At 34.2% G+C, this 22,994-nt stretch overlaps 4 protein-coding genes across 8 annotated transcripts; 2 read left to right on the forward strand and 2 right to left on the reverse strand.

Moving 5' to 3' along the window:
• Positions 1–1,974: 1,974 nt before the first annotated feature.
• On the reverse strand, positions 1,975–6,516 carry LOC105159964 (uncharacterized). 3 transcript variants are annotated; one of them, XM_088879950.1, is made up of 9 exons: positions 6,310–6,516; positions 5,877–5,936; positions 5,397–5,745; positions 4,805–4,876; positions 3,828–3,892; positions 3,464–3,620; positions 2,801–2,890; positions 2,606–2,695; positions 1,975–2,472 (listed from the first exon to the last, which is right to left on the reverse strand). In XM_088879950.1, exons 3-9 carry the CDS (start codon positions 5,685–5,687, stop codon positions 2,323–2,325), a joined length of 915 nt encoding a protein of 304 aa, XP_088736076.1. In that variant the 5' UTR covers positions 5,688–5,745; positions 5,877–5,936; positions 6,310–6,516; the 3' UTR covers positions 1,975–2,322. The 3 variants fall into 3 exon arrangements, with proteins under 3 accessions (XP_088736076.1, XP_088736075.1, XP_011075501.2); XM_088879949.1 differs by lacking the exon at positions 5,877–5,936 and having other exon boundaries at positions 6,310–6,515; XM_011077199.3 differs by lacking the exon at positions 5,877–5,936 and having other exon boundaries at positions 1,975–2,463; positions 6,310–6,513.
• A 1,865-nt stretch (positions 6,517–8,381) lies between these two features.
• On the reverse strand, positions 8,382–13,696 carry LOC105159965 (putative apyrase 6). Of its 2 annotated transcripts, XM_020693358.2 has the most exons (9): positions 12,896–13,696; positions 12,134–12,246; positions 11,822–11,929; positions 11,167–11,221; positions 10,399–10,590; positions 10,191–10,288; positions 9,887–10,083; positions 8,914–9,032; positions 8,382–8,758 (listed from the first exon to the last, which is right to left on the reverse strand). In XM_020693358.2, the coding sequence occupies exons 1-9, from the start codon at positions 13,485–13,487 to the stop codon at positions 8,730–8,732; spliced, it is 1,503 nt and encodes a 500-aa protein (XP_020549017.1). In that variant the 5' UTR covers positions 13,488–13,696; the 3' UTR covers positions 8,382–8,729. The 2 variants fall into 2 exon arrangements, with proteins under 2 accessions (XP_020549017.1, XP_011075504.1); XM_011077202.3 differs by having other exon boundaries at positions 8,382–9,032.
• Positions 13,697–14,346: 650 nt separating this feature from the next.
• Positions 14,347–16,045, forward strand: LOC105160067 (uncharacterized). 2 transcript variants are annotated; one of them, XM_088879910.1, is made up of 5 exons: positions 14,347–14,380; positions 14,592–14,748; positions 15,319–15,408; positions 15,514–15,603; positions 15,737–16,045. In XM_088879910.1, the coding sequence occupies exons 3-5, from the start codon at positions 15,322–15,324 to the stop codon at positions 15,842–15,844; spliced, it is 285 nt and encodes a 94-aa protein (XP_088736036.1). In that variant the 5' UTR covers positions 14,347–14,380; positions 14,592–14,748; positions 15,319–15,321; the 3' UTR covers positions 15,845–16,045. The 2 variants fall into 2 exon arrangements, with proteins under 2 accessions (XP_088736036.1, XP_088736037.1); XM_088879911.1 differs by having other exon boundaries at positions 15,746–16,045.
• On the forward strand, positions 15,879–20,445 carry LOC105160068 (26S proteasome regulatory subunit 6B homolog). Its single transcript, XM_088879633.1, has 5 exons — positions 15,879–15,908; positions 16,111–16,314; positions 19,560–19,712; positions 20,027–20,110; positions 20,311–20,445. The coding sequence occupies exons 1-5, from the start codon at positions 15,879–15,881 to the stop codon at positions 20,443–20,445; spliced, it is 606 nt and encodes a 201-aa protein (XP_088735759.1).
• The last annotated feature ends 2,549 nt before the right edge of the window (positions 20,446–22,994 follow it).

Below are 22,994 nucleotides of genomic sequence, written 5' to 3' on the forward strand. Positions count from 1 at the left end.
TAAATTGCTTCATTTAAAAAGTATAGAGGGATAAATTGCTATTTTATTTTTTTTTTCATAGGGGAGTAATGTGCTCATTGGGATAAATTGCTATTTTTTTTTTTCATAGGGGAGTAATGTGCTCAATTTCAATATCGCAGGGGGATAAATTGCTATTTATCCTATAAAAAAAGTATGCATCCCAAAATACAACCTTCATTAATGAATTAAATACAATCAGGAAGAGGTTGCATTTGCTGCATATTTCATTAATTATTGCTTATGTTTGGTGTTCTTTAAATATTTTCATGAGGGTTTTCTTATTTTTATGCAAAATTTTTGGATTTAAATTTGGTAATTGAACGTTTTTAAATGGAAGAAATTAACATTCCTGCTAAAATTAAACCAATCAATTTAATTTTTTCATACAAAATTATAGGAATTTAGTTTAGTAACTGAACTTTTTAAAAAAGAAGAAATTAAAATTCCTCCTGAAAGTTATATTTTTCCATGCAAAATTTTAGGGATTTAGTTTGTCATTAATTGATTTTTTAAAAGAAATTAATTCCTGCTAAAATTAAACCAACTAATTAAATTTTTTCTAGATAATTTAATAATGCAAATTATAGAAAATTAGAATTTTGGTCAAAATTTAACCACTAAGGTCAAAGACGTCCTTCAAATATTATAAATAATAAATAATAAATAGAATAGATTGTTGTAAGAAATATGAGATTTTTTATATCTTGAAAATTAAATTACTAATTTGACCCCACTATATAAACAATATAATAAGAGTAAATATGTTAATTATTCTTATAAAATATGTGCGGATTAATATAATTATAATTTAAATTATATTTAAAAAATTAATTATGTGAAAGTAATTTTGATTCTATTAAAAATATATGGTTACATGAGGTGAATTTTCAATTAAAAATAATTTTAACATAAAATTCATTTAAATTAAAATAAAAGTAATCATACCACAAATATATATATATATGGGGGTGGAGAATTATATGTTATAATCAATTAAGAAAATTATTAATATTGCTATTAATACTTACCATTAATATACTACAACCCACTTTGCATTAAAATAATCAACACCAACACATTACTAATACGACAAAAATCTTACATTATTTAAAGGCAAAATCACATCTCCTGTTAGTATATTTAATTTTATAATTTACTCTATTTACACATTTATTTCTTTTTTGACGATTTTAATTTTGAACATCTCACATTTGGTTCTTTTTTGGCAAATTTAATCATGTATTGACAATTTTGCTCCTAACAATTTATAGTTACAGGACCAAAAACGATATCTATCACAGTGTAAATGAGACCAAAATTATCAATACAGAACTCGTATTGGTAAATGATGTGATGTCGTTACAATGATAATTAAAACTTTTTTTTTCCCTTTATTGCATCTAATTTTATATTTTATTTTGTGGAGAAAGCCATTTTCTTTACATGATTTTATGATTCTTTTTTTAATATTTTTAGTATTTTTTCATACAAAAAAAATTTATGATTGTGATGTAACAATATTTTATGCAAAACTAATATAGGAATTTGGGCTTTTCCTGGTTTTTCCGTTATTAGTGGAATATTTCATCCATTGTTATTTAAATTCCATTAGATTTAATTGTCAAGAATTTTACAGACATATATTTAGATTAGAGTTTGAGAGACTGTTAGGGTGCATTTAAAATTGAGTTACTAAACTGTGATGAAAAGAAAGAGAGGAGAGATTTGAGGTTAATTGAAATTATTAGTCCAAAAATAACATGTTCAGTTCTTACATTCCAAATGTAAAATGTTTGGTGTTAGTGCAATTTTAACACTTGCCCAGAATTGAAAAACTTTAACATCAGACAAGTAGGATAGGAAAAAGCAGATGAACAAACAAACAAATGAAGTAGTAAGAAACATTAATCTCATTCTTGAACTCAAGAGCCTTTGCTGATATATAACAGACTCTTCATTAACTACTGTCTCACTAAATTAATTAAAAATAGTGAATCAATCAGTAATACTCAGTTATACATGAACGGAGGACATAAAAAATAAGTACACTTTTGATCGATTTTTCCGGATGTTTGTCCTGAGCACACAACGATGTCTAACCGGTTGATAACGCTCTCAACCAGTGCATCAGGCTAATGAGCGTGTCAGAGGACCCGAAATTTCATATACACATGTAAACAAAATAAGTCTCATGATGAATAGAAAGTGAAAGTAAAAAAGGAAAATTCACTGCAATAATTTTGATCTTCATGGTTTCTTCTGCAGGGGACATACCAAACAGAAGACTCGCAGGAACGGTCATCAGACATGTTCCTGCTGAGGAGTTGGCTGTGAAGGAGCCGTCTGTGAAGCCGTTGCTGGTGTCGAGGCGACAAGGAGGCCTCGGCTTTGTGCTGACTGGACCACAATTGCAAACTGGGTCGCTGCGAGAGCCGCAGCCTCCTGTTCCAGCTGAGGATGGTTAGAAACACAGATGACAGAAGCTGGTTTATATCTGTGGCAAAGTCTTGGGGTGTTCTTTTCTTGGATGAAAATAATGCATAATCAAGAGGTAAAGAGGTGGAATTGTTATCGGGTGATATACCTGTCTTTGCCTTCTGCGTTGCAAGATACTGATGGCCCAGATCATGATGTAGCAAGGCAAGAGGAAGCCAACAGCTCGAAGCAAGAAGAGCTGCAGTATTATCGAGTACTCAGCATAATTCACAATCATACTAACCATGGTGGAGAGAGTTTAACAGTAGAATGTAAATAACATAATTAGTTCATATGAACTTACGGAGAAGAAAGTCGATGCATCTTCCTCTCCTTCTCCATCTCCATCATCAGTAATGGACAGAGCATGCCTCAGTAGCAGAAGAGCCATTAACTGTCAATTAAAACACCAAAAGTTACATGTCTTATTGAATGGGGTTTCTAGAGCAATAGTTCAGAAAATTTTCACAGGAACAGTTACTATAAGATTCAAACATAAGTCAACTTCTCCAATGATCGCTCATAATAACTCAAACCTCAAAGGATGAAGCATTATTAGAGTGTATGGTGAAAATTGCAGTAGTGAAAGATCTAAATCCAACTTTCAGGTTATATACAGGTCCCTGAATCATTTGGTTCCATGAGCACTACAACTCTATATCAACTGCTTCAAATTCTAATGTATGGCAAGCACTCAGTGAAATAGAGTGATGGTGGAGGCTCAAAAGAGGAAAGCCTTGAAGCAACAGTCTCATGGCAAAAATCCACCATGTTGCGGCCAGCATTTTTATATCAATTCGATTTCCCAGGGGAAGGATAAAAGGATATCTTTGCCATTGTATCAGAAGAGACCTAAAAGAACATTTTCATTCAACATCATTTTCTTCTTGAAACTCTCAATCATGTACACAGTAGTCACCAGAAAATGACGAATGGCAATAATGAATTTGCAATGGTAAAGGCTTACAATTAGAGCAGCTGAACGGCAAAACGCAGCACCACTGCTGTTAGTACCATTATACTCATCGTAATCAGCTTCAAACAACTGACGTTCAGCCTCAGCAATTGCCAGGAGACGGGGATCATGCATATCCAGTGGCGTGCCCGAAATTTGCCACACTCCCCTGGAAACAAAATTGAAGAAACTAAATGACAACAAGATCCTTAGTGATGGTCACAGGATCTTCGACGTTAACATAAAAATGAAGAACAAGGTTTCTTCTTTTAAAATTGCTACTGCAGCTGTTCTGTATCTCATTATCAAGCAAGAAAAAGTTGCAAGAATTAAAATTCCACATGCATGAGTTTGACACATTAAAACAAAAATCTACCCAATATCAATGGTAGTCTCATCAGATGGAGGACGTGGAGGAGCTGTATAACCAGGTTGATATGACTGCACAACAAAGTAAAGAATGTGTCATCGTACTGATAGACTATAATATCAGCAGTATAAATAAAACAAAATGACTTCTAATATTGAAAAATCTATTGTATCATATGCTTCAACTGTGAAAGTATCTTGTGAATTGTCAAAGAAGTTGAGTCAGTTGACTACTCTCTACCTGATTATAAAACCTAGTTACAACAGACCACTATTTCCCTATGATAATTATTTCCCTGCCGCAGGTCTAACCATAACCTTCTGCCCTGATTCACATTCATGCGCCATAACTTGGAGATTCAAATTATCAAAAAAGGTAGACGGTGATTTTAGTACACCTAGTATTTTTAAGGCAATTTGTAAGGATATGCACCAATAGCACAGGGAAAAACAAGTAAACAAGATGCAATATATGGAGTGGAACTTCCATTATTTCATATGAGAACATAAGATTTTAATTTTCAACATATCCAAGACAGCCGGATGTCTATTTTCAGGTTTTCATGATCTATACGTTTATAATAAATAACCTTCCAAATGTTAACTTTTTTCTGCAAACTGTATCAGAATATTCAGATTGCCATGACTGATAATTTATCAACAAAAAGACCACTTCTAATAACTAGGTCTGCTGAAAATTGTCCTGGTATCAACCAGTTCCATGACTAGTAAATTGATCGTAAAGAAAAATTCTAATGATCAATTTTTCCTGTAATTGGAAAACCTAGAAAGTTTCCTATGAGAGAACATTTCGAATTTAGAAAGCATCAACACTTGTCGTAAGTGGCCAAAATAGACATTTAAGTAAAATGGGGACATAAATCAACTTCTCCAATGATCAATTTTTGAATTATCTTATTTAACCTTGGTGGCACTAATACAACATTAGCACATAGGCAAAGGTATAAGGAGTAATGTACATGCCTGATGACAAATCTCACAAGTAATGTCTCCCTTCTCATTGCACCAGTACTGAACGCATTTCCTGTGAGCATACTGTGACAGAAAAGGTCTCAGAAAAATAATAAACCAGACCATTTAAACAAATGAATACCCTGACGAGAAAATGTCAGGTGGGAGGAAAAGTTCTTCCATATTTGAGACTGGCAAAAGGATAACCTAAATATTGCATGCAGTTGCACAAGATTATGAGCAAAAGATTGGGAGAGAAAAGCTTTCAAACACATCAACACAGTACGAAAGGAGACCATGTTGATCCATTCTCAGATAAAGCCCATTAAATCAAAGGATTTTCAAGGAACTTTTGTTAAGCATTCTGCACAGAATTTTTCGCCGAGTTTGCTTCCAAGTTCCTATCAGCATGAATTCTACAATTCAGACATATCTATAAGATCACACCCTTCCAGACACACATAATTCTTTTGTTTTAATGTTTAAGATCAGACCATCTTTGCCCTTAATACCTAATAAAATCCCTTTCTTTATTCATCAGCAATATAAGATAACACAGATAACATTAACCACCCTAGTACGATGTATCAATATAAGCATTTACCTTAAGACTCCCACTGCAAGCACAAGGACTCTCTAAATTGGTAAGAGAATCCTCCTCCTGGCAAATACGGCACTCCCCCATCCCTATCAGCGGCGCCTCCTCATCTGCCACCTCATTATCCACTATCACCACCACTTTATCATCTTCCGATGCCATTGATGATGACGACCCTACCATTTCAGGCTTCTTTCCGTTTGGCCCACATCCTACAGCCAGAGGAACCTGCTGGCTGGGCTCACCCGCCTCAGACTTGGGCAGCTGGTTCACGTTGACCACCAAATTTTCACCCATTTAAAAACCTTGTTTAGATCACCACCACCTCAAGCAACAATAAACCACCAAGAATTTCCTGAAACACCATATCAATATAAATCCCTCAAAATCACAAGATTAAAACCGTTATATTTAAAAAAAAAAAAAAAAAAAAAAAGTTGACACAGGAATTACAATCTAATCAACACTCATTTCTTCTCCACTTACAAAGTGTTGATCTTTTAACATGTACATTCACCGAAACCACCTGGGAGAAATATCTCGAAACTAAAACAAAAAACCCATTTCAAGTAAGCATAGAAATCCGCTTCCCCTAACCTAACGTTCCAAAACACCACACCCTTTCAGACAAAAACTTAAAACTCTAATCCCTAAAAAAAATTAATTGAGAATCGAGCGTATCCTAAACAAAAAAAAATAAAAACCTTAAAAAAAATGAAAGAAATCCACTGATCACGCTGGCATACGCAGCGGGATCAGAGAATTTCTTTATCCTAGCAATCCAGAAGTCAATAACTAAACAAGAAGAACTCAATTCGAATTTGAACAAAAAGAAAAGAGAAGAATACAACAAACATATAAAGACCCAAAAATTTAAAAAAAAAAAAAAAACAAAAAACAGAAAAAGAAACACAAGTACCTGAATGACGAACAAAGTAATCAAAATGAGAAATGGAAAACAAATCGCGAAGTCGTTGGGCAGCCAAGAAAAATCTAAAGGTCAATAAATATTAGGGGAATGGGATTGTAAAGAGCGTTCACGCGGCGTTGTCTTTGGCTATTTGGGTGACTTTTGGCTAATATTTGACTTAGCTCCCAATTTTTACTCTATTCATCAGGAATCCCTCCCCCCTCTTTTCCTTTCCCAATATTAAATTAAAATTAAACTTGTTTCCTTCTCGCCAAGAATACATACGCTGGGGTCATACGTATACGCATAAATCATACGTAGTTACATTGTCATCGTATACATATATATATATATTAATCTTTATAAACAATAAATAAATTACAATAATTCATATAAAATATATTTGTATAAAATAAAAGAAATATTTAAACAATTTATGAGATCCGAACACTTAATTATTTATAAAACATCAAACTTAACCTTAATCACACTCCAATACACGTAGATTGATGTTGGTGAAGAGTGATTTCGTATTTGAATGAGGTGAGACGTTTTGTACGGAGCGAGGTCTCAACAGTTTGGAATTTAACGTTATATGGACAATGTTATCAATTCCCACACTTTTGTTGCTCAAACGCTCTAATCCCACATTATTTCTTGAATATTATATATATATATATATATATTTGAGCAGTGTGTGTCTGTCCTTGTTTTTGTAAAAAATTGGATGAAAACATCAAGAATGCCACCATTGATTTAAATTTCAAATTTATAATATATTGATACGGTATAATTAATATTGTTTAATATTTTATATTCAGTGTAGGAAAAATTTTTGTTTGTTTTATTATTAGGGATGATATATTTCTGTCGTCTTCTAAAATTTTGTATAATTATATATCCAATACTCTTAATATTTTTTTTCTAATAAATAAATTCCTACATTATTCAAACTTTATTAAATTTATTGGTATTAACAAATAAAAATAATTGAAAATGCATAGTTTTCTCTAATTGTTTTATTACTAACTTATTTCATATTAAATAAATCTTGTTCTTATATGTCTTCACACGTTAGTGTATATGGAAATGTATATTTCACCATTATAAGAATAGTTTGATACTGTCTCTACGTATGCACACACCAGCCCACACGAGGAGTTATACTTTATACTTATAAGGGTAGTTTGGGTAAACAAAATTATTTGACCTGCAGTAAATCAATCTCAAATAATTTTCATTCAATTTGCTTGTTAATATCACTAAATTTAATGAATTTTGACAAGTATTTGTTAGAATGGGAAACAAACATCAGAGATATTAGATATAATTTCTTAAATTATAGAGGGTTTATGTGTAATTATATCAAATATTTAAAAAGAGTGGTGTAAGTATTTTTGATTAATTATTATTAGAAATATTAATCAATAAAAGAATAAAAATAATTGGAATTTGTGTTTACAAACAAATATATGAGACAAAATCAAAGGTTGCCGAAGTCTACTAGGCAGACAATAATAAAAGAGTATATAGGGGTGCAATTTGTATGTCTACCCACAGACTATGGGGGGTTTGTCCTACAGTTTCCAGATAGAATTTATTTTCTTTCCTAACTTATCAATTCAATTTTAAAATTATTTCTATATTTTAATTGATTTCAAATTAATTTATTCGAAATTAATTTCCAGGTTAAGTTATATAATTTTACAAAATTACTCTCCTTTAATTTTTTATAAAATTCATCTTAATTTAATTAATATAAATTAACATTTTTGTCGATGGTTGGTAGATATATGTGCGCCCATTTAAATTTAAGTTAATAAATTATTCAATTTATTAATACATTTATATCTCATTGGAAATTAATGTTGATAATTCATTGGAACGACTAATTCAAAGTCAACTAAGAAAATAAAATTAATTTTAAAATTGAGCTAAAATATTAGGGACGAAAATAAATTTTTATCCTGCAGTTGAGTGAAGAAGGGGGTGCAAGGATTCGCATCCGACGGCTACAGTTTGACATGCAAGGAATTCAAGAATCGTCAAAGAGCAATGCAAGGAAAAGAAATTGAAGAGTATGACATAAAAATTATACATTGATGGAAAAAAAATATATAATCAGCAAAGTACGTTACTAGAAACAATACAAGAATTTGACACCTAAAATGATCCAACACTATTCAGGGAACCAAACTCGCTATCACAGAGAGCTCCCTTCTATAATTCTATGGATTAAATTTTAAACAAGATCCTTACAACTCTCTATACTATGGACACAAGAACTACATCAACAATTATCTCACTTTGCTTCGATATTTTCGGCCGGAACTTGTCCAATAGGCGGCAGGATGGTCCGAATCCTCTCTCTTCATCTTGAACAGAGCATTGTCGACGGGCCAAAATTCAGCAAGTGCAGTGTGGCGCAATCAGGCGCTCAGTTGAACTCTCCTATAACCTACGAGTATCTACCAACGCGTGTAACTATATACTTCCCTTTCTCTAGATCATAAATAGTCTTTAGCTGAGGCTTTCTCCATTTCGACACAAGCCATGATACAAGTATTAACAAGATGAAGATTCCAAATAGAAGTGGCAATGGTGAGGATTTACCCCCTATTACAGTCGCCATCCAGTCAGAACTAGCATCCAATTCAGCTGCACTCTGCAGGATGAATGCTCCTAGTGCCCAGTCGAGTGGGATATCGTGCACTTGATTAGCATATCCAATCCTGCCCAATGATCATTCAAATGATGAAATGAGTTAAAGAAACTGGATCACAATGGAGCATAGAACTTGCATGACACCTGCCTAGTTAACAAGTAGGATCTGAGAATTGCCTGGCTCCCCCTTGCCAACCCAATACCCACTTTTTACCAAACAAAATATATTTTAAGGTATCATCGTGATCCCTTGTAACCATGGCTAAAGGATACTATTGTCAAACCATCCATTGTTTACACATTAATATGCATGCTTTCTTTTCTTAAGAGATTATATTTCTTGACATAATCTTTTACTTTTGGAGTATATTGATGGTAGTAACTATTTACTAATTTTTCATTCTGCATTTTAGTTCTGTGTTAACTTGGATCTGATGTGTGAGGGTGAATGTAATATACAAATATACACAACTAGATAGAACACTTGTATATGTGTTAATTTATGGTTTATATCTTTGGTCTGATAGGCTAAGACACATAACCCACCCCAACCCAATTTGGTTCAGAAAGACCATGACCAAGTTGTAATCCGTTTATTTATGGAGCCGAAATGGCTGCCTGTTCAGCTAGTTTGTGGCGGACTGCATGTCGGACCTGCTGCACCTGCACCATTGCCATCTCTATGAATAACCTATCCTTCAATATCTTCCCAATCCCCTTTCTATACCTTTTTCTATTTCATTAGTAGGGGAAGGCACCATATATTTTAGATGAAGTTCGAAGATTATGTACCCTGATAATCAGGGTGTTAGCCACCAAGTTATAGCTCACCTTATATGAATCTAAATCTTAAAGTCGAAAAAACACACAAAATAGGGAAGGAAAAAAAAAAACGTTTCTTGTTTGGGCTATTAAGTTATACCTCTGATCATCCAAAGCAATTCCAAGACTATCATGAAGCATTGCAACTATATATGCTGAAGAGAAGCAATAGCGAAGAAGGTCCTCTTCCTCAAGAGAATTGTATTTCTGTGCCAACTTTGACCAGTCCTCAGCACAAAATTGTTGCCCAGAAACCACCAGATCAGAAAGAAAAGCTCTTTGGTCCAGACCAAAGAACTATGCCATAGAAGAGAAAAAGGAAATTTCAATAAGAGATAAGAGGCAGGGAAAAAAAGGACTGGCAGAAATTAATTTCAATTTGAAGATGCAAAGTCAGATTTCACCTTAGAAGTGTGAAAAAAGTTCTCGGTTGCCAGAAACTTCCCTTTGAGCTTTGGTATAAATGTTGACCCTATGTAGCAGGTCGGGTAAGAGCATCTATCTGCATTTCACATGAAAAGATGAATGCTATCAATCATAATGGTCAATAATGACCCAATTCATGACTGAGATAACACACAATGAAACATCTGAAGAAATCAAGGAAAATACCTTGGTCTTTCTGCAATAGTTTTAAAGCTGCAGATCTGCATTCTGAGAAATTACCGCTGGCAAGCAAAGTAGATAGGTATCTGTTCTTTTCAATCAATGAAGTAGGAGAGAGTTTCAATGTGTCCTTATTAGGGGCATATCCTCTAGGAGTACAAGGATCCATTAGCTTCTCTCTCCGGATGGATTCAGTAGCTGCATTATCAAATATACAAATTTATAACTCTGAAAACTACAGCATTCTAGTGTCCAGAGCCCCTAACAGAAAGTATATGCAGCAAACTATCAATTGTAACCATCATAAATGAACAGGGATAAAATTCCAATCACTATTTATGATAAAAAGGAAAAGGTATGCACTTGGAAAAACATTTCTATACGTGTACAAGAGGACACACAATGATGACGGAGACTGCAAGAAAAAGCAAATGGAATGATTTTGAATCATAACTGAAATTTTGTGTCTCTGCTCCAGTATGTGTAGAAAATTCAAAAAACATGGTATCACTCTGCTTATTTTGCCTACAATAAGCAAACTAAGTGAAGCCCATGGGTTTAGAACTGTCTCAAATGTTGAGCTAGACACAATCTAGACCATATAAAATTTCTTAAGACTATATACCATATCGAAGAGCGAATGTACCTTTATCATAATGAAGTTGCATTATGAATTTAAATGAAATGATGCAACTTTGGTCGCAGTAATTCACCAAAAAAGTAAAAGCCATGCAAACTCAACCAGCAAACAAAACAACACTTAGCTTGACGTACCCAATTCTTGGCCTCCTGAAACAAGAGATTCTTTCAGCAAGTCAAATGCAACATTCTGCCAAGATATAAACATGAACACCAGAACATAAGAAAACGGCTGGAAAGGCAACAGACCTGATAATTAATATTTAAAATACATTATAGGTCGCTATCAAGTATTACACATTATAGTCACACCAGAAAATCCACATGTTTGTTAAAGTGCGTTACATATAAAGTCCCAGCCTCCCAGGTAACCAAAATATCTGTGGATGAAAGTTTATACAAACCAGCAGAAAGCATCTGTTCAGAATTTTTGTTATCAGATAATATTGGTTAAAACCTAAACATATGCAAAAGAACAACAGCTATCAAGTTTGCTGAGAAGAAGAGGCTGCACATACTCCAGATTAATTTGGTGATGTGAAAAAATGTGTTCCTCAGTTACCCATCCAAATGCATAACTTATAGTAAAGTGTGTTCTGATTAGAGAATTTACGATATTGACCCATCTAATGAATAGTGAAGATGTATACAGATTTTTAAACAAGTGGCAGTCTATATTTGGAGGAATCCACAAATATGAGTCTGAGATACATTTAAAACTCCATAGGCCAAAGCACACATGCTATCACCACTGACACTACTTCAGTAAAGTTGCGAAAAGAAAGCTTACCTGGCCAAAGTGAAGCAAGCTGTGACTGTATAGATTGTAAGTAAAATTCCCAAATTTAACTTTCCGAGAGAACTCAGGGGGCATGGGTTCATTTGAGACAAATGTAACCTGCGTTGTAAAATCAGATTAACAATGAGAATATACAAACAAAAAATGAAAAGTTCAAGACATCGCTGCATCATAACTCACTTAAGATGTTTACTAGTTCATTTTCAGAAAAGTATAAAATAACCCATGAAGCAAAGACATTATTCATGGCTCTTTACTGTGAAATCTTGTCCAATAAACTACACAAACAATCACGGGAAGAACCTGAGCTGAAGCACCACCAAGTTCAATAATTCCTGTTGTTTGTGCTGGTTCTGCTCCAAGAGTTCCGAGAGCATAATTAGCCACAACCCAGGCATACAAGCCTTCATCAGACCCTGAAAAAGTTGAAGACTTTAGAATCATCAAAAGTATGTGAGCTAAAAGTATAGAACTTAAAACAGGCTTAATAGCTCAAACTGCTATATATCTTTATTATTATAAATATCCTAGCCTGGAGGGAACAGAAAATTTCCTCATACCCCCAAAAGTGGTCTACCAAACATAGGCAACTGGAAAAGTTAATTCTTCCAACGACTTAAATGAGCGAACTTACAACTTTGCCAACTACATAAAATGCACAAAAGGCCGTCAATATGGAAAGGCCGTAACATGTACAACTTAAAGCTCCATTTCACGTATAAAATACCACCAACAAGGGAACTTAACAGCTTACAAACACTAAGCGCACTTCACACGTTATGCACAATATGAAACCCTTCTATTCTGAAATTGAAACTCTTCCAGAAGTAGCACGTGAGGAACATGATGCCAGACAGTTCAAAACATTCTACCTACAAGAAGATTCACTAATGTTCCTGAAAAGCTGCAATAAGTTGCTAGCGGGCAATAATTCTTTCTGATTCAATTGAATCATCAAGAAACACATTGCCCAAGAATCAGATTAGAACAACAAAGTCATAGAACGTGGTTAGTAAAGTAGGAGACAAATAACAGACAACATAACCACATCATATTTTTCCGTACCTGAAATAACAGCGGCCCAATCATCATGAAACTTAAATCCAGACGCCTTCAATATCTTGCGGCAGGCATTCAAGATCCTCTCTTGATACCCGTGCTTCAACAACCTCATACCCGCAGTCGCCATCAAGCGAACTTCGGTGTACGCCCATTTCTCCCTCGGAATATTCCTCTTTGCAAACTCCATTAGCTCTGCCACGGCAGCACCAGCCTTCTCTGGCTCCTCGGCGTAAGCTGACAATCCCGGATTCACCCTCATGGACACCAATCCTTTCTCGGAAAAATCCAGAACCAAGCTCCCATTCCTAACCTCGTACTTGAACACATGGATTCTAGTACCCGTGCTCCCCCCATCAATCACCACACCATACCTCTTGCTCTCCTGATTCTTATCCCCAAAGAACAGAATGTAGCAAAATAACACAAGGGCCACGGAGAATGAAGTGCTTAAACAAAACCTTGATCTGGGGTTTGAGTGTTTGCTATTGGGAGATCGAAAACCGGGCCGGGTCGATCGAAATGGAAGCTTAATCCGATCCATATCTTTCTTTGCCTCCAAACTAGGGTTTACTGTGCGGGCATTCGATCGGCGCATCAAATACCAAAACTTTGTGAACCATAGGACAATGTTAATGGATCGACAACAATAACACTCCTATGGATTCACAATTTTTTAATTTGTGTTTTGAATTTGAGAGGGCTCTTTGATAAAATTCTGGCCCTCTCTCTCTCTGTTTGTGAAACTGTGTTGTCCTTCCCTCTTTTTGATGTTTATGTTTGGGGGAAAACGATGATAGTGGAATCATTGTATTTCTCTTTTCTTTATATATATCTAATCTAATAATAATAATAATAATAATTATATATATACATATATATATGTATATATTCCTAACTTCATTATCAGATCTCTTATTAGTAACCAGATTTTAACTTTACTAGTTTTGAATTTGCTATCGATATTTGTTTGCCCAATTGATAAGAATAAATTATTTTTAAATTAAATTATTATTCATTTATTTTTTTTTATTAATGTGAAAAGTGTTGTAACGTATTTATAAGTACTTCTATAAACTTATAAATAACCCAAAGATAATTCTTTTAAAGAGTTTTATATTATTGTGCTTTAAAATTTTTTAATTTTCAATTTAACATAATGATCAAAATTAAATCTCAATTACTAAATTGCACTTTAATATGTGATCATAGCTTTCCACTTATGATTGTCTATCTATATATAATAAAATAGAATCATTGAAACTATCCATTTAAGCATCACATATGCGCAGATGTGGATAACTTTAATAGGCTCTATTCCGTCAAATAAAAATCATAAATGTTAAAGGTAAAGACAAATTATTTTTCGGTCATGGCTATATGGTATCAGAGCCATGTTGTTGAAGTTGTATTGAATAATTCACCTGCAAATATTTTCGATTTTGTGATGTTTTTCGGTCCTCCATCTAATGAGACTACCATTGATATTGGGTAGATTTTTGTTTTAATGTGTCAAACTCATGCATGTGGAATTTTGATATTCTAGCAACTTTTTCTTGCTTGATAATGAGATACAGACAGCTGCAGTAACAATTTTAAAAGAAGAAACCTTGTTCTTCTTCATTTTTATGTTAACGTCGAAGATCCTGTGACCATCACTACGAATCTTGTTGTCATTTAGTTTCTTCAATTTTGTTTCCAGGGGAGTGTGGCAAATTTCGGGCACGCCACTGGATATGCATGATCCCCATCTCCTGGCAATTGCTGAGGCTGAACGTTAGTTGTTTGAAGCTGATTATGATGAGTATAATGGTACTAATAGCAGTGGTGCTGCGTTTTGCCGTTCAGCTGCTCTAATTGTAAGCCTTTACTACTGCAAATTCATTGTTGCCATTCATCATCTGCTGGTGATTACTGTGTATATGATTGGGAGTTTCAAGAAGAAAATGATATCGAACGAAAATGTTCTTCTAAGTCTCTTCTGATACAATGGCAAAGATATGCTTTTATCCTTCCCCTGGGAAATCGAATTGATATAAACATGCTGGCCACAACATTGTGGATTTTGGCCATGAAACTGTTGCTTCAAGGCTTTCCTCTTTGAGCCTCCACCATCACTCTATTTCACTGAGTGCTTGCCAGACATTAGAATTTGAACCAGTTGATATAGAGTTGTAGTGCTCATGGAACCAAATAATTCAGAGACATGTATGTAACCTGAAAGTTGGATTTAGATCTTTCACTACTGCAATTTTCACCATACACTCTAAATGGATCATCCTTTGAGGTTTGAGTTATTCTGAGTGATCATTGGAGAAGTTGACTTATGTTTGAATCTTATAGTAACTGTTCCTGTGAATATTTTCTGAACTATTGCTCCAGAAACCCCATTCAATAAGACATCTAACTTTTGGTGTTTTAATTGACAGTTAATGGCTTTTCTGCTACTGAGGCATGCTCTGTCCATTACTGATGATGGAGATGGAGAAGGAGAGGAAGATGCATCGACTTTCTTCTCCGTAAGTTCATATGAACTAATTATGTTATTTACATTATAGTGTTAAACTCTCTCCACCATGGTTAGTATGATTGTGAATTATGCTTAGTACTCGATAATACTACAGCTTTTCTTGCTTCGAGCTATTGGCTTCCTCTTGCCTTGCTACATCATGATCTGGGCCATCAGTATCTTGCAACGCAGAAGGCAAAGACAGGTATATCACCCGATAACAATTCCACCTCTTTACCTCTTGATTATGCATTATTTTCATCCAAGAAAAGAACACCCCAAGACTTTGCCACAGATATAAACCAGCTTCTGTCATCTGTGTTTCTAACCATCCTCAGCTGGAACAGGAGGCTGCGGCTCTCGCAGCGACCCAGTTTGCAATTGTGGTCCAGTCAGCACAAAGCCGAGGCCTCCTTGTCGCCTCGACACCAGCAACGGCTTCATAGACGGCTCCTTCACAGCCAACTCCTCAGCAGGAACATGTCTGATGACCGTTCCTGCGAGTCTTCTGTTTGGTATGTTCCCTGCAGAAGAAACCATGAAGATCAAAATTATTGCAGCGAATTTTCCTTTTTTACTTTCACTTTCTATTCATCATGAGACTTATTTTGTTTACAAGGGTATATGAAATTTCGGGTCCTCTGACACGCTCATTAGCCTGATGCACTGGTTGAGAGCGTTATCAACCGGTTAGACATCATTGTGTGCTCAGGACAAACATCCGGAAAAATCGATCAAAGGTGAAGTTGTATTTTTCGGTCCGCGAATGGTTTGTGATGTTTTTCGGCTTGCAAAAGAAAATGCACCTGCAAATATTTTCATTGAAGAGGTAGATACAATTGCTACCGCTAGATTTGATGCTCAAACTGGAGCTGGTCAAGAGGTTCAGCGAATTCTCATGGAACTTTTGAATCAGGTATGTTGAGATATAAATGAAGATGAAAAATAATAACAATGTATGAAGATAAAATTTTCTTTTCACTAAAATTCCAATTTACTTTATCAAATTGATTGAATGGTAGCAAACATTTCTCTCGAGTTAAGACTTTGTGCTATAAATAGAATGCAGTTGTATCTTTAATGTGGATACCCAATCCAATATTAAGAAATGGATCTCTTCTTAATTGTTTTCTTAATCCACATTTGGTAAGCCTTGCTTACTTTCCTAATGGTAGGTCCACTCTGATATTTAGAATTGTTATGATTTGGAACTTCAAATTTGCCTTCAAAATTCAGGCTTCGCTTTCAGCATCAAAAGTAGTTGTTAGAAAATGATTATTAAAAATGTAATAAGATGAAGCGTATGTGCTTTTAGAAAATAACTAACTGCATGTCCATTTTCTTTGTGAATCATACTTTGCGTGTGGGTATATACTTGTAGTGGTGACTTTATGATATAATTGCTTGAGTAAGGTTTGACCTGACCTATTTTGTGATTTAGTCTAAAGTATGGCGATCATCATAACAAAGCATAACAAAACTCAAAGGTTTTGTTTAAAAGTCTCTCACTTTCTTTTGTTTGTCTGTTGTATGGTGTGTGCGTATTTCATATTCTTCTTAGTTATATGATGGCCTTCTAACTTATCTTTTTTAAGCATTGCATTGGTGGTTTGTCTTTTACATGCAGACATGTTGCCATATCTATGCATTTGACAATTGGTTTCTATTTGAATATTTTTGGACTAAATAGGTGAGTAAGCTTGTGGACTTCTATAAGGGAAGTTTGGAGGAATGGTTGCAGAAGGCGTTAGAGCGTGAGGGAATCATCAAGGCTTTAGAAGTAAATTTGTGATTTATTTATTCAAAATTTCCCAATGACTGAATGACACATAACATAATAATTCCTCTTATGAACATGCAGTAGTTTAGGTTGAGGAATTGCAAACTTATCTATTTGTCTTCATGCATGGTAGCTACCAAGGAAATGTGTATGAGGTGGCAACAAGGAGGAATACTACAGCTGTGCTGGAGGCTGGGGCTCTGAAAACAATGACATAGATAATGATTAAAGAAAGTAAAAAGTCTTTGCGAAGTGATAATGGTGGTAAAAAAATTTCTTGGCTTCCACTTTTCATTTCATTCATTGGACATGTTTCTTTTTATGTGCGTGTATTGTTATCTTGAAATCTTGATATTTATCATTTGCACCATAGTGCGAAGGTACTTTTCTTTAGATCTAGCAAGTTTGTTCTTTTGAAAGTATTATTGGATGGTTTTTCAGTAGTTTTTCAATTGATTTATTATTGTGGTTGTTCTTGTCCTTTTTTGTTTATATGTATTTCAGTGTAGTCTCATTCAAATAAACAATATGTCTTGCTCTTTATGGTATATCAAGTTTTGTGAGACATATTTGATTGTCGGAATGTTTTTTTAGCATTTTGCTTTAGGCTCTTGGTTCCATTAACATGGAAGTACTCATCCAGTTTTCATTTGAAGGACCCAATAAATTATTTCAAATGTAAAGAATGCCACCTTTTCAAGTTTTCATTTGTCTTCTGTTATATTATCAAACTACTACTTTTTTTTTGAGTTTATCGAGAATGATAGTTGGTAATTTGATGAATAAATGTGATTTAGGAAGCATAAGATTGAGACATTAATGTGCACTTGTGTTATGTGATTGTTGCTTGTGTAAATGTGGAGTAATTGAGGCATAATTTCATGCATTTTGAATTGCTTTGAAATAGAGTTGGAATGTCTCTTTTCCTCTCAATGATAGGAGTTCTTGTGAAATCATATTTGTTTGCCAAAACGCCACCCAATTGATCCTTATAAGCCTAACATGGGACATGCATCATTTTGAAAAATTCAAAGGCCCTTCCCCTTAGAAATTTCTTTTACCATGAAAAAAAGAAGAAGAAAGAATAGCAAGAAAAAGGAAGACTAAATCTACTCTGCTGGTTTAGGTCACTTAGTAATTGGGTAACTTCATCACAAATGTTGTTATTCACGTAAAACGGTGACTAGAGCCATGAGTATTCAAAGCACTTTAGGTAAAATATTTTTTGGTTGAGTAACCGGGTGCTTTCACCACAAGTGTTGTCATTCGCTTCAAAAGATTGAAATACGGCCTAAAGAACGTAAGTCAGGGAAAAGAACAAAGAAAAAAGAAAGGAAATAAAAGCCGTGACAAGGGGAAGAAAAAAGGAAAAAAAATCATTAGTGGCCAAAGAAAAGAAAGAACAACAAAAATCGTCCCAACTTAGGCAGAAATAAGGAGATAAAGGGTATTGTGTTGAAGCAACGAGTATGGTGACATTTAGAAACCTATGATTTTGTGGAAGCTTGATTGTTTTGCTCTCTACTTGGCGAGACAAAGTGTTGTGATGTGATTGGCCTCTTACCCTCATTATGCTAAGTTAGCGTTTGTATAACGTATTGCGGCATTTGTGTTTTGAGATTATCTGCATATAGGTTATAGATTACATTTGTTACGGATTATTAGCACAATATTGAGAACATATTTTTTGCAGTGTCAGACTTTTGCTTGAGGATAATTGTTTAAGTTTAGGGAGTTTGATAAGCTTAGCTTTACATACTTATAACAGCAAATAATAGTATTGCGTTTTGTGTGGGAGGCAATAACTTCAAAAAAATTGCAATAGTCCTTTCCTTCTATTTTTGATTTATATCTAAAAATTATCGCATTTCTTGATGGCTATCTGAAAATTCTGTGTAAAAGCCTTTATTTAGACTTTATCTGACTACTATTTTTGGTTGGGAGGCGATAGATTCTAACTGTGATATTATTTTACCAATATAACTGACAATAATCTAAAAATGTTTAAATGCTATATTATTATAGTTGTCTTTAATTTTATCAATTATTCCTGTTAGATGACTATATCAGCAGGGTAAAGAAAACCTCTCAAAGGTACATGAAATAGACAATTTTGGCTAAGAGATGTTTGGTGGTGGCACTCCGAAGAAGTATGGAAAATTGATTATGCTGAAGACTCTTTTGCCAGGCAAGGCAAGCTTTTTTTGTTGTATCAGGACAACTGTAGGTTGAAACATATGCCTGTGCGCTCAGTCACGTATATACTTTCTGGCCAACATGTCGAGTATTGCCTGCGTGTATGAAAGAGTGGTTATTCAAAGTATCCATATCGCATCCTATACCATTAACATTCTAAGTTATAATGTACTTTGTCTTTACAGATGGATGGATTTGACCAGACAGTTAATACGAAGGTTTTCATGGCAACTAACCGAGCTGACACTTTGGACCCTGCCATCTTACATCTGGGAAGACTTGATCATAATATTGAGTTCCCTTTGCCAGATAGATGTCAGAAGAGGCTCGTCCGTCAGGTAAATCTCGAAGATCATTTACTATTTGGCGCTTGCTGGTTCTTAAGTAAACAACATTTATATTAAACTGTCCTCACATCTCACTCACAAAAAGAAGTCTCAACCCAATTAGCCTTTAAAAGAGGAGAAACTGCGACGAAAGAAGCTAAGAAGAAAGGGAAAATCCTCCTTGGTGAAGGAGAAAAGAGTTTATGCAACCATGGAAAAAAAGTTATCTACATCAAGATTGACATAGATGCCTAAACTTCTCTATCACCGTAAACTGTAGTTTCTTTGTGTTATTATAGTTGATAAAAAATGGGCCTTGTTTGCAGGTTTGCACTGCTAAAATGAATTTAAGTGATGAGTTAGATTTAGAGGACTATGTGTCTCGACCATATAAAATCCATGCAGCTGAGGTCAGTGATTTTGCTCACTTTTTTCACATTCACAGAGCGAGAAATCTAGTTACTTTTTTACAATTTTATATGCTAGAGACCTCTTCCTCTGATATCTGCCACGATCCCCCATATTTGAAGCGATCTTATTGTTCATTGTCAATGATCGACGATACATCTGTTAGTCTAATTGACCATAATTACAGTGTTTACTGGTGCAGATCGCAGCTATTTGCCAAGAAACAGGTATGCTTGCAGTAAGAAAAAATCGCTATGTTATATTCCCAAAAGATTTCGAGAAGAGTTACAAATCCAATGTGAAAAAACCTGACTCTGATTTCGAGTTCTACAAGTGATGACTGTGTTGAACCAGTAAAGGAGAAAGAGAAGAATTTTTGCATTCTGTTAGACAACCAAATTTTTAGTTAAGTTTTTGTCGATATACTGTAACTTCTTATCTTACATATATTACTTGGAATATAAGATGAAATACTGAAATGCCTTGCCAATTTGGTATTCTTTTTGCACTTTTTTGTTGGGTACTATGATATTTTGATTGTTCTATGATAATGTGATATTCGACTTACTGTTGGTGTGATCTTATAGTCTCATTAATTTAAGAAATTCCCGCGTTTCCATTTTGAGTAGATAATAAATATTATACAGTTTATTACATAACCTCCCTAAAGTTTGATATAATTACATGTCGATCCTTTGCAGTTTAAATCACATATTTTTTACTGATGAAGTGAGTGCTAATTGGTCTGAGATCTATGTTGCTGGAAGAAACAAATTAAAAACCGTTTTATTTGTGATCCTAAATGTATCACCTCTATGATTGATTTCATCTTGGATGTCTGGACACATTAAATCTATGTATAAATTATAAAGCTAAATCGATGATTCTTTGTAAATGAATACAATACTTAGTACTTACACACAGGAAGCATTTCAACAACTTTTAGAGGTGTAAGGGTTAACCAAATTGTTGTCTAAATAATGTTGATTTGATAATTCTATGTAAAAGATGCATATATTGGTTTCTTGTACACACTAATTCAAGCACCTTTTTCATGGTTATTTTATTGTTGAATTCTTATACTTAAAAGAGGAGTTTAGAATAATATTGTAATTACTCAAAGGAAGAACTGGTACAACTTTTGGAGGTCTAAAGGTTAATCCAGTTCTTGTCTAAAATGCTTGAAACATTATCTCTATTTTTCTGTAAACTAAACGAGGTAGAGTTCAGTAAAGTATCTTTTCCTTTCTCAGCTTAATGGTGTTAGTCACATGTTTGGCCATTTTGTCAATGTTGCGCCCTACTTGTATACCTTGATTTCTTAAGTTGATGATTAGTCTATCCTCACAGGTGAATTCGTGTTTGAGCAAATATGACATGTGCACAAGGTATCTAGGGTTTGACTTGGGTCCTCTCAGTCTTTGGAGACTAATGAACTCTATCATGTTGGCACTTGTCGCTTTCTGCTTGCTTGGGTGTGTAATACTTCCCAAGTTCTGTTATTAATCCACTGCACCTATGTAATTTGAAAAACATACCATGCCTATTGCCATTCTTGCAACTTGCTAATTAATTCTGTCGATTTACCTTTTCTGGCAGTATGACCTATGCATTCATTTTTTTATTGGAAACTTTCTATGCACACAATTTATTTGGATGCAGGTATAGCGCGTAGACCTATTCTTCAACAGTCAGATACCTCAAAGTCTACTTCTGAAAGAAAATGTCAGCAGGGGAGTGAGCCTGCCACTCAGTAAGCAAATAACCAGCCTTATCTATAGATGTATATCACATATAACCTCAAACAAGATAAATAGGCAAGATGCATAGAACACAGCCCAAACAAGATAAACAAGCTACACGCATGGAATACAATCAATTTGCTTCCACATAATCATCTTTATTACACCACACGACTATCTTATAATAAGATAATCGAATTAAACTCCCTTTTTTCCTAGTTTGCTTACCAGAAGGTGATATTGTGTTTTTCCCGCCCACTCAATCTCACCGTTATATAAATTTAAGTGAATCCCCTTGACAGCCCGCTCATCAATCTCACTTCACATCATAGCTCTTTCAATTCGCATCATAGCTCTTTTATTTCGCATCATAGCTCTTTTCACATCACATATTTTTCATATCGCATCAAAGCTCTTTCCATTTCATTTCGCCTTATAGGCTTTTCAACACATCAAGGGGTATTCACGCCACAATTACATTCAATTTCCACCACTCCCTCATTTCCACATATCATCATTCTTGTAAGCAACTAGTAATGTAAAATAGTATATCCATATATTTCCATTTTCAGACATCCACAACACATCAAACAACAAACATAATATTTCAACGTATTTTCTCATTTCACGTACACAATAGCATCAGTCAAATCAAATCATTCATCACTTATATACTTTCAGATAAATCCATGTCAGCATGAACCACAAATTCAGATAACAGTAAAATCACAAATAAAGATACATATATAGATAATACTAATTATTTACTTACATCGACCTTACAACGAGTATCTATCCAATAGGTAGTGGTTCGGTCTTTCACTCTACCCCGTATCCTATAATGAGTTATACCACGTACAGTTAATATATCGAAAATATCGTAATTTTTTTTAAATATAATATTAAATATTATTCATATAATTTCTAATAATTCTTTAATATTCTATTTCTATCGAAATACAAATCTTCTTTTTTCCTCTTTATTAACATACCATTTATTAAATATAACTTTCGAAATATTTCTATGAATTTTCTTTCAATTTCTCGCTATTGTACACTTTAATTACATACAATACGTAGAATTGCGTATTTGGTTGACAATTCCGATGGAATTGTATAAATTAGCTATAGTAATATTCAAATC

The sequence above is a fragment of the Sesamum indicum genome, linkage group LG4, assembly GCF_026168435.1.
Source record: "Sesamum indicum cultivar Baizhima isolate 11 linkage group LG4, ASM2616843v1, whole genome shotgun sequence".
NCBI classification, from domain to species: Eukaryota; Viridiplantae; Streptophyta; class Magnoliopsida; order Lamiales; family Pedaliaceae; genus Sesamum; species Sesamum indicum.

What these genes read in the sequence shown, in the direction of transcription:
- LOC105159965 (XM_011077202.3), bottom strand. Translation starts at nt 13,487, where the DNA reads ATGCGCCGATCGAATGCCCGCACAGTAAACCCTAGTTTGGAGGCAAAG. An exon ending in ACTATTGCAGAAAGACCAAG is followed by an intron (nt 10,289 to 10,398) that starts GTATTTTCCTTG and finishes TGTGAAATGCAG; the next exon opens with ATAGATGCTCTTACCCGACC. An exon ending in ATTGCTTTGGATGATCAGAG is followed by an intron (nt 9,033 to 9,886) that starts GTATAACTTAAT and finishes ATCATTGGGCAG; the next exon opens with GATTGGATATGCTAATCAAG.
- LOC105159964 (XM_088879950.1), bottom strand. Translation starts at nt 5,687, where the DNA reads ATGGGTGAAAATTTGGTGGTCAACGTGAACCAGCTGCCCAAGTCTGAG. An exon ending in CTTGCAGTGGGAGTCTTAAG is followed by an intron (nt 4,877 to 5,396) that starts GTAAATGCTTAT and finishes TTTCTGTCACAG; the next exon opens with TATGCTCACAGGAAATGCGT. An exon ending in CTTGTGAGATTTGTCATCAG is followed by an intron (nt 3,893 to 4,804) that starts GCATGTACATTA and finishes TTTGTTGTGCAG; the next exon opens with TCATATCAACCTGGTTATAC.
- LOC105160068 (XM_088879633.1), top strand. Translation starts at nt 15,879, where the DNA reads ATGTCTGATGACCGTTCCTGCGAGTCTTCT. An exon ending in AGAAGAGGCTCGTCCGTCAG is followed by an intron (nt 19,713 to 20,026) that starts GTAAATCTCGAA and finishes CCTTGTTTGCAG; the next exon opens with GTTTGCACTGCTAAAATGAA. An exon ending in ATAAAATCCATGCAGCTGAG is followed by an intron (nt 20,111 to 20,310) that starts GTCAGTGATTTT and finishes TTACTGGTGCAG; the next exon opens with ATCGCAGCTATTTGCCAAGA.
- LOC105160067 (XM_088879910.1), top strand. Translation starts at nt 15,322, where the DNA reads ATGGCTTTTCTGCTACTGAGGCATGCTCTGTCCATTACTGATGATGGA. An exon ending in ATGCATCGACTTTCTTCTCC is followed by an intron (nt 15,409 to 15,513) that starts GTAAGTTCATAT and finishes ATAATACTACAG; the next exon opens with CTTTTCTTGCTTCGAGCTAT. An exon ending in AACGCAGAAGGCAAAGACAG is followed by an intron (nt 15,604 to 15,736) that starts GTATATCACCCG and finishes AACCATCCTCAG; the next exon opens with CTGGAACAGGAGGCTGCGGC.